This window comes from Aethalodelphis obliquidens, unplaced genomic scaffold, assembly GCF_003676395.1.
Source record: "Aethalodelphis obliquidens isolate GAN/ISIS:26980383/991018 unplaced genomic scaffold, ASM367639v1 scaffold33, whole genome shotgun sequence".
In the NCBI taxonomy this organism is placed as follows: Eukaryota; Metazoa; Chordata; class Mammalia; order Artiodactyla; family Delphinidae; genus Aethalodelphis; species Aethalodelphis obliquidens.
In genome coordinates this window covers 4,664,911-4,675,754 of record NW_020837977.1, presented here as the reverse complement: position 1 = coordinate 4,675,754, position 10,844 = coordinate 4,664,911, and the positions used below count along the sequence as shown (strand labels likewise).

Genomic DNA, 10,844 nt, shown 5'->3' with positions numbered 1-10,844 from the left:
CAGTGAGAACGCTGCGTCCTCACCACTGGACCGCCAGGGAATTCCCAATTTCACTGTTATTATTTTTTTTCTTTGGTTGTTTTGTTTTGGTGACAGCCCTCCTACTCCTTGCCCTCCAGGCTTGCTACGCAGCTGTCAAGCTTACATCTCCCTTATCTTGGCTCTGGGCATCCCAGTCATCTCTCTCCTGGTTTGAATTCCCCACTTCCTGGATCCTCTCTCTTGGTTTTAACTCTCGTTTATCTAGAGCATCTCATCCTGTACCTCCTGAGAAAATATGCATAGAGTGAAAAATGTTTCTATCATGCATGTCTGAAAATATCCTTTTTCTAGCCTCATATTTGATTAATAATTTTATTGGATATAGAATTTTCATTTGGAAAACATTTTGTCTCAGGATTTCAAAGGCATTGCTCTTGTCATCATCAGTGTCAAGATGTTGCTTTAGGTAGTCTGATACCGTTCTGATTACGGAGACTTTTCATGTCACCTACTTTTTTTTTTTTTTCCTCTCTGGAAGCTTGTAGATTCGTCCATGTATTCAGTGATCTAGAATTTCATGGTAACATGCTTTGTTGTGAGTCTTCTTTTCTTTTTCAACTAATGAGCCAGGCACTCAGTGACTTCTGAAATCCCTGTGCTAAGTTCTAAAAAATATTATTGTGTTATTTCTTTGCTTATTTTCTCCCTTCTGGTTTTTTTTGCACTTTCTTTCTGGAACTCCCAGATGTTGGATGTCAGATGTTGGATCTCTTTGCCTGATCCTCTAATTTCCTATCTTTTGTCTCCAAATTTCTGTATCTTTAATTTTTTTGTTTACTTTCTGGGGAAAATGTCACAAAACTTTACCTTCCAAGTTTTCATACCATATATCTACTATCAAACTTTTTAATTTACAAGAGCTTTTAATTCTCTGAGTGTTCTTTTTTAGGACATTGTGTTCTTATTTCATGATTGATATCATTGTATCTCTTCTGACCCTGGCAGTGTTTATGGCCTGAGTTTTGTTATGTTGCTCGTTTCTGTTTAATTTTGGTTTCCCTCTTGCTTTGTCAATGGTTTTCCTCAAATGTTTGGTTGAACTGGGCTGTGCATTTCTATTTATGAGTGAGTATGAAGAAGCTGGTTGGAAGCTCTGTGAGCACTGATGGGCACTCACAGGTCAAGGTAGTGATTGGACAGGGACTTGGCTATCGCAGCTGCTGGTACCTGCAGCCATTTTCTTGGATGATCTATTTCCTCAGAGAGGAATCTAGCAAACTGTTCTGAATGCGTGAGAGTAGTTTTCTCAGAGCACATGGACGAGGGATCTGGGGAGGGGGTGGTCCCCATTCAGAATAGATAGTCTCCATTCTCAGTTGTTGCTGGTGTTTCCAGCCTGGAGCCCCCTGCAGAGAGTTGTTGCCTGGCTGCAGAGCCATCTAAGGCTCTAACTGTTTCTTATACCAACTGTCAACCATTCCATTGACGGAAGCATCTGGATCCTTAAGTTCCTGAGCCTTTCCAGGGTGCTGTAAATGACCTTGGCCGCTGAAATTCCCTCCTATAGACATTTGGCTTTCTCCTATCTTCTGCTTTACCGGTCCTGAAATTTTGTGACCATCTCTTTTCAGCCTTTTTCTCTCAATCTCCTTATCATTATATTTTTTGTCTTTTAAAAAAATCCTTTAACTGTAATTTTATTTGAAGGTAAAGGAAGTAAATATATGTTCAACCTGCCATGTTTAATTGAAAAAAAAAAATACCCTATTTAGGACCATCTCATGAGGCTTCTGAACTCTATACCCCTGAAAGGCTGAATCTTGCCTTCACACTTTATTAGTAGCTTGACTTACATAGAAATGCTAGTTTCGAAATTATTCTCACCCAGAACTTGGAGGCTTTACTTTATGACAGTGGTCCCCAACATTTTGGGACCAGGGACTGATTTCGTGGAAGACAATTTTTCTACGGACGGGGTTGGGTGTGGTGGGGGATGGTTCAGGCAGTAATGCGAGCTATGGGGAGCGACGGGGAGTGGCAGCTGAGGCCTCGCTTGCCTCCTGCTGTGCGGCACTGTTCCTAACAGGGTGCGGACCGATACCCGGGGTTGGGGACCCCTGCTCTATTAGACTTCAAGTATCCACTGATGCTGATGAGAAGACTGCAGTCTCTCATGGGGATTCTTGTTCCTTTGTAGGTAATCTGTTTTTCTCTCTCTCTGGAAGGTTTTAGTCTATTCTTTATCCTTGATTTTAAAGTTCACAAGTTTGTCTCTAGGGGTGGGGATTTAAAAAATTCATCTTGTTTGTGCTGAGTGGGACCTCCCCACCCCAAGAAGAATGGCTCTTACCTCTGATTCCACCTTCTTTTCTACATGTTTTAAAGGGTATTGTTGGGCTTCCCTGGTGGCATAGTGGTTAAGAATCCGCCTGCCAATGCAGGGGACATGGGTTCAAGCCCTCGTCCGGGAAGATCCCACATGCCACGGAGCAACTAAGCCCTTGCGCCACAACTACTGAGCCTGCGCTCCACAACTACTGAGCCGGCGTGCCACAACTACTGAAGCCCATGTGCCTAGAGCCCATGCTCTGCGACAAGAGAAGCCACCGCAATGAGAAGCCTGCGCACTGCAACAAAGAGTAGCCCCCGCTCGCCACAACTAGAGAAAACGCGCAGCAACGAAGACCCAACGCAGCCAAAAATATAAATGAATTTATAAAAAAATAAATAAAGAGTATGGTCCCTTCATTCTGGTTTATCCATCAGTAGAATCCCATGTGCTTTCAATCTTCAAAAAAAATCTTCAAAATCTCTGGGCTGATTCCCACTCTTGCCTTCTCATCTATGTTATAGACTTATTCTCTTCCGTGAATTCTGTAATCTCCATGAGATTTGAGGAAGAAGGTAAACATGTATATCCATCTGTCACCTTAACCTAGAAGTTTCACTTCTCTTTCAATATACTCATTACCTGGTTGCTTATACTTCAGAATGCTCAGGTTGTCTAAATCAACTTACAGTTATTTGTATGAAACTTCACTAGAATATTCTTAGAGGGCAGAACCAGTTTTGGTTTACATCATTTTGGTGCATACCTAGAAAAGATGGGTAATTAAGATTCTCATGCCAGAGCAGAACTAAACAACTTAAATTATTACTATGACTTTTTATGCATAATGGCAACATTCTTGAATAAAAACATTGCAAGAAAGGCCCTAAAAAAAGAATAGTGAGATTATAGTTCACCTTGTTCCTTTTTCTACTCTTTTCTTTTCCCTTCTCTACTTTTTTTCTTTTTCCACTTTTCTCTTCTAAGTGATCAACATCTCTAATTCCTTTCCCCTTCTTTCCTGAGTGGTTATATTTATTTTTGTTCAAATTACTTTTCTCGTGCACTTTTGAAAAGCAACCTATTAAGTAATGCTAGGGCCCGTAAATCATTGTAGAGTGTCCGTGGAAAGGATCCCAACTCTAAGATACTTGTTAAAAAGAAATATCAAAGCAGTCTTAAATTCTTTGATCTTTATCTCTGAAAATAGAACTTTTGGTTCTTCATTAATCACTTGGACTACATGTTTCAGTTCTGTACTGTTTCCTTTGCTAGAACTAATAACAAGCTTTTCAAGGCCGTTATTTAATACTATGTCTTCTAGCCCATGAAATTCTTCTCAAGAATAGAAATAAAAATATGCTTTAATATGAAAGTAATTAATGGCCAAGTACTGAAAGCTAAATATGTAATTTGAAAAATTGATTTTATACAACTCAAATATGCTAACTATTATAACACATGTTGGAACCATAAATACATCATAGCTTTATTGCTGTTAATCATCGTAACTATGCCTCTCAATTCTGAAGTGTTTTGTTTTGGTTTTGGTGAAATTTTTGTTTATTCTCTGACCAGTCCAGAAGATTTAGGTATTTTCTAGTCAAATAAAGAAAGAGCTTTTAAAAATGTGAACAGAAAGTTTATTTACTGGTATAAACTTTTAAGTAACATTGAAAATTACCCAAGTATGCCTTCAAATGTTTTGCTTTACAGATCTTACAAATGGTCTTAAAATGTTAATAATGAACTTATAGTTGAAGTTCCCAACGCTGATGAGACTCAAATTTTAATTATTAATCTCTGAAGAATTTAATTTACCACAAAGACAATTCTGACAGTTAAATGAACATATAGTCAGAAATATTGCTACTCTCAGCATTAAATATTGGGGGCTTTTCCATCCCTGTTAAACTTGCTTTTGTCATTACATGATAAGTACCAAGAAATACGTATTTTAGTAAATCATTTGTTAGTAAATAATATTTTATACAAATGAAACCAAAGGAATTTCATATACAGGCATACATTGTTTAATTGTGCTTCTCACAGGCTCAGATGATGGTTAGCTTTTTTTTGGCAATAAAGTATTTTTCAATTAAGGTATATACCTGGTTTTTTAAGAAATAATGCTATTGCGCACTTAACAGACTTCGGTATAGTGTAAACATAACTTTCATATGCACTGGGAAACCAAAACTTTCTTGTTACTTGTTTTATTTTGGTGGTCTGGAACCGAACCCAAATACCTCTGAAGTTTGCCTGTAGTTTAAATCTCGAGATTCAATTCTCCGAAGAAAATATCCTGAATTTAAAATTTGTTTCAGAAATGAAAAGGGCTTCGCTTTTACAGCACAGTCTTTGGCAACAACAGGGTTTCCATCGAAGCTGAGTTCTAGCTGAGAAGCTGAGATATGGCTCTGACTGCAGCCCAGATCCTGCAACGAGGCACTTTGACGCTGGTCCATTGATTTTCCAATCATAAAATAAGGAGACTAATACTTCTCTGTGTGTGTATGGCGGGGAGGGGCATGGGGGGGCGGGGATCATAGCATTCGTAATAAATCTTTGCCTTCCATAATCTATACCTCTGCCTTCTACTCCAAACAAAAGAAAATACGTGCTGTAGGGGAAAAAATAAAAAGTAGTAAGTTTACTTCAATTAAACTTGAAGTTGGACTCCAAAATTATTTTAGTCAACTTCAGGCTCTAAGCCTTGGAGATAATTTTGGATATTAATGATGGTAGAATGTCCATAATTAAAGCAATTGTTTCACTCATTGGTGCCAAAATTTCACTTCATGGAAATTATAACATTTAAAGGAACTTGTGCTGACCTAGAACGAACGTTTGATTGATGCTTTTCAATTAACCGAAGAAAATTTCTTCTATTTCAAAAAAAAGGTATTTTAGGGAATTCCCTGGTGGTCCAGTGGTTAGGACTCTGTGCTTCCACTGCAGGGGACACGGGTTCTATCCCTGGTCGGGGAACCAAGATCCCGCATGCCGAGCAGCGCGGCCAAAAAAAAAAAAAAAAAAAAAAAACGAAAAAGAAAGTAGTGTTAGCAGAACTGTTGGTTTCGCATAACAAAATGCTTACTAAATCTCAGACAACTTGTCCTGTGGAAAATTATTTGTGACAATTTGCTTGAACTTATTATTTCGGAATTTATGGAATAATACATGGGAAATGTATGTGTGAGTGTACATATATCTGTAGACATTTTTTAAAGAAAGAAGTTTTTAAGAGATTACAGAATAGAAAGAAAGAATGCAAGATTCAAATCGTGGATACCCTTAAACGACAACTTAGCAATAAATGGACCATTAAAATGTAGTAAGTTTAGTGCAAACAGATGAACACTGTGTCCAATGGGCCACCTATTGAATGAGGAGACTCCAGGTGACAGATCGAGGACAGGAAACCACAGGAGACTTTAGGGTGGGTCCTCAACTTAGTAAAAATGAAAATAAAGGCACTGTGTTTCTTGAGAACTGGCCCCCAAATTTCCCTTCTCTACTTCAGAGTGTGGCAACGACATATATTCAGGAACTTTGGCCAAAGGGTTTTTAAAGAATTATGAAGCGCTGAACATGACTTGCTAGTATTTAGCATGTTTACAAGCACATTTTGAAATACTTATATCACGATCTATATAAAAATAAAACTGTGAACAGCTGGACAGGAACATTGTTCTACTCGCCGGACTTTTTTCCAAGTTCCTTGACATCGAGGATTGCCAATTGCTTGCCAGTGGAGGGTCTGATTTCTGAAATGATATTTTGAAAATGTGAGTTATGCTAAAGCATACCAAAGAAAATTCTAATTTACAGAATTATAAATTGAGGTTTTTTGGGATTTTTTTAGAAAATGATCACACCTTGAGTTTTGAAGTGTATTACAAATTGAAATTAAAAAAAAAATGGTCACAAAACTGAGTTTCCCTTCTTCAGGCTCTGTCACAACAAGTTACCAATTAATCCCTATTTGAGAACACCCCCTGTTGAGATTGTAGTTTGAGGTTACTGCATTCGTGTCTCTCACTTGCTCTGAGTATGTGAAGCGCTACGTAAGGGAAAATGGCTTTCTGTTTTGTGTACATTTAAATTAGAGGGGTCTGGCCTTTCTGCCTGTGGGCGCCGCTGAGTAAGCATCGTCGACGCCTGCCCCCTCCGCTGCTGTCATGTCTATATCAGAGTCACCCAAAGAGCCCGAACAGCTGCGGAAGCTCTTCCTCGGAGGCTTGCGCTTTCAAATAACCTATGAGTGTCTGTCCTCAGACAGACACTGTGCCATTGTGAGCAGCGGGGAGCGCTCACAGACTGTGTGGTAGTGAGGGATCCAAACACCAGGCGTTCCAGAGGCTTCGGGGTTGTCACGTACGCCACTGTGGAGCAGGTGGAGGCGGCCATGAATGCAAGGCCACACGAGGTGGCTGGCAGAGTGGTGGAACCAAAGAGGGCCGTCTCAAGAGAAGATTCTCAAAGACCTGGTGCCCACTTCACTGTGAAAAAGATTTTTGTTGGTGGCGTTAAGGAAGACACTGAAGAACGTCACCTAAGAGATTATTTTGAACAGTATGGGAAAATCGAAGTCATTGAAATCACAACTGACAGAGGCGGTGGCAAAAAGAGAGGCTTTGCTTTCGTAACCTTTGATGACCGTGACTCCGTAGACAAGATTGTCATTCAGAAATACCACACTGTGAATGGCCACAACTGTGAACTAAGGAAAGCCCTATCTAAGCGAGAGATGGCTAGCGCCTCATCCAGCCAAAGAGGTCGAAGTGGTTCTGGAAACTTTGGTGGTGGTCTTGGAGGGGGTTTTGGTGGCGATGACAGCTTTGGTCGTGGAGGAAACGTCAGTGGCCCAGGTGCCTTTGGTGGCAGCCGCGGTGATGGGGGATATGGTGGCAGTGGAAATGGCTATAATGGGTTTGGTAACGGTGGAAGCCATTTTGGAGGTGGTGGAAGCTACGATTTTGGCAGTTACAACCATCAGTCTTCAAATTTTGGACCCATGAAAGGAGGAAACTTTGGAGGCACAAGTTCTCCCCTATGGTGGTGGAGGCCAATACTTTGCCGAACCATGAAACCAAGGTGGCTATGGCGGTTCCAGCAGCAGCTATGGCCGTGGGAGGAGGTTTTGATGACTGCCAGGAAACAGAGCTTTGCAGGAGAGGAGAGCCAGAGAAGTGACAGGGAAGCTCCAGGCTACAACAGATGTGTGAACTCAGCCGAGCACAGTGGTGGCAGGGCCTCGCTGCTACAAAGAAGACACGTTTTGACAATACTCATGTGTATGGGCAAAAAAACTTGAGGACCATATTTATGACTAATTGTATAACAGGTTATTTTAGTTTCTGTTCTGTGGAAAGTGTAAAACATCCCAACAAAGAGTTTTAATGTAGTATTTTTTTTTCTTTTTTGCACCCATGCTGTTGATTGCTGAATGTAATAGTCTTATCATGACGCTTGAATAAATGTGTCTTTTTTTAAATGTGCTGTGTAAACTGAATCTCCTCTGAAGCCATTTTGGTAAACTGCCCCAACAGTGCGAAGTTAGAACTCCTTCAGGGTGATGCCAGGTTCCGTTAACATTTATTTACAACCTGCTTTGGTGGAGAAGCTATTGTCTTCTGAAACCTTGATGTAGTTGAACTGACAGTTATTGTGTTGTGACCTGGAGTTCACCGTGAAGAGGGTCACCCAAGCAAAGTCATGGAGTTTTTGGTTATTAATATGATTGTTGGTACATCCTATGCAATATATCTAAGTTGAATTATGGTACCAGATAAAGTTAGAGATGGGAATGAAGCTAGTGTATCATGCATTATCATGTGTAATCAATAAACGATTTAATACCCTCTTAAAAAAAAAAATAGGGCTTCCCTGGTGGAGCAGTGGTTGAGAGTCCGCCTGCCAATGCAGGGGACACGGGTTCGTGCCCCGGTCCAGGAGGATCCCACATGCCGCAGAGCGGCTGGGCCCGTGAGCCATGGCCGCTGGGCCTGCGCGTCCGGAGCCTGTGCTCCACAACGGGAGAGGCCACAACAGTGAGAGGCCCGCGTACCGCACAATAAATAAATAAAAATAAATTAGAGGGGTCTGAACCAAACGATCCCTTGAAATCCTTTCCAGCTCTTTGATTCCATAATGAAAAATGGGAGCAGTGAAAAGAAAAAAGCCATAGTATTGAAATTATTATTTTTAAAGTCACTGGAATTTCAGCCTGGGTTGAAGGTGCTTTACAGGTACAAATTAAATTATAATATTCATTTAAAGTTAAAATATGGATGAGGTAGTCAGGAAAATATTAAGTCTAAATATTAAGTTTCTATTTCATGTGAATTCCTTACCCACTTTACTGTTCGTATGTGTACTCAGTACAGAGGCTGTTGGGCACAGGAGACTAATAAACATAAATTCAAGTTATTAAATATTAAAATATACTATGGGAATAATGATTAACTGGGAAGGTCCGTATTTTTCTTTCAAATCTGTATTTTTCCCAGTTCTGTCTGACATATTTAAAACCATAACCCATGCCCATCACAAATTCTACACTTCTTTTGGTTATGAATAGTGTTATCGGATTTAACTGGTAGATAAGTACAGGACTGGCATGGATTTTTAGGGTGGTAAAATGTTTTCAAGGGTCAATTCTTTTGGAAAATCTATAGATTTCTGTAGACTTCTGTGATACGATGATTTACAAGGAATATATATTTGGTCATTCAAATGACCAAAATATATTTTTCACGTATATTTGGCCTTTGTTCACCATTCCTGGCTGACAGCTCCCAAAGCCGTTGGAATTTCCTAAATGTTGAGAGTGACGCAAATGTCTTGTTTATGTGAATGAGGTGATTTTTGGAAGCACCTGAAGTTGAGAGTTGGTTGCCAGGAGAACTAACCAGGTGGTTAGAGGGTTGCAACTTTCAGTCCCACCTCCCATCCCCAACCTCCAGGGAGGGGAGAGGGGCCGGAGGTTGAATCAATCAATAGCCAATGATTTAATCAATGATGCCTACGTAATGAGGCCTCCGTAAAAGCCAAAAGGACAGGGTTCAGAGGGCTTCTAGGCCGGTGAACACGTGGAGATGTGGGGAGAATGACACCCCTTCCCACACCCTGTGCATCTCTCCCATCTGGTTGTTCCTGAGTTATATCCTTTTACAATAAACTGGTCATCTAGTAAGTAAATGTATCTCTGAGTTCTGTGAGGCGCTCTAGCAAATTAATCAAACCTGAGGAGAAGGTCATGGGAATCTCCGATTTATAGCCAGCTGGTCAGAAGCACAGGGAACAGCCTGAGCTTGAGAATGGGATTGGAAGGGGGCTGCGGAAGGGAACGGTCTTGTAGGGCTGAGCCCCTCACCTTGTGGAATCTGATGCCATCTCTGGGTAGATAGTGTCAGAACTGAGCTAAACTGTTGGATGCCCAGCTGGCGTCCCACGAATGGCTTCATGTTGTGCGAGGAGAACCCCCTGCCCCCCACACTGGGAAATGGGGCCTCCGAACATCAAAAGAGTTTCTGACCCTGCAGAGCTGGGCACACGGCTACTATCTCAGTCATGATTTTATGACTACCCCACTGAGCAGTGATTCTGAAATTTTGCAGTGGGTACGAATCACCTGGGCAGGGTTCAGCTGACTGTGACCCATGGGCCAAATCCAGCCCACCCCCTTGTGTAGTCTATGAGTTAAGAATGATGTTTACTTATGACCCAGCAATTCCACTCCTGGGTATATATCCAAACAAAACGAAAACACTAATTCGAAAAGATACACGCACCCCAATGCTCATAGCAGCATTATGTACGATAGCCAAGACATGGAAGCAACCTAAGTGTTTATCAATGGTTGAAATGGATATGTGGTATATATACTACTACTCAGACATAGAATGGAATTCTGCCATTTACAATAACATGGGTGGACCTGGAGGGTATTAGGCTTATTGAGATAAGTCAGACAGAGGAAGACAAATACTGTATGTTATCACTTATATGTGGAACCTAAGAAAATAAAACAAACTAGTGAATATAACAAAAAAGAAACAGACTCACAGATACAGAGAACAAACTGGTGGTTACCAGGTGGGGAGAGGGATGGGGGAGGGGCAACTAAGGGGAGGGGATTAAGGGGTACAAACTACTGTGTGTAAAAATAAATAAGTCACAGGGATATATTGTTCAGCACAGGGAATATAGTCAATATTTTATAATAACTATAAATGGAGTAGAATCTGTAAAAATTTTGAATCACTATGTTGTATACCTGAAACTAATATAATATTGTAAATCAACTATACCTCAATGAAAAAAAATAGTAATAGAAAAGAATGATTTTTATGTTTTTAAAGAGTTGAAAGAAAATCAAAAGGATATTTCATGATACATGAAAATTATATAAAATTGAAATTTTAGTGTCCATTAATACAGTATTATTAGAGCAAAGACAAACTCATCGGTTTATATAGTGTCTACGGCTGCTACTGGGCAGGTCTTCGGTAGTCACTTGTGAGCT

The 10,844-nt window shown here is 40.4% G+C and overlaps 1 protein-coding gene across 1 annotated transcript in view; it reads right to left on the bottom strand.

The window, feature by feature from the left end:
• Positions 1-4,367: 4,367 nt before the first annotated feature.
• Positions 4,368-10,844, bottom strand: part of SBSPON (somatomedin B and thrombospondin type 1 domain containing) — a 28,416-nt gene continuing 21,939 nt past the window's right edge. The window contains exon 5 of the mRNA XM_027127915.1: positions 4,368-6,081. Within this exon, the coding sequence (XP_026983716.1) occupies positions 5,964-6,081 (118 nt within the window). The 3' untranslated portion in view covers positions 4,368-5,963. The remainder of the gene's footprint in view (positions 6,082-10,844) is intronic.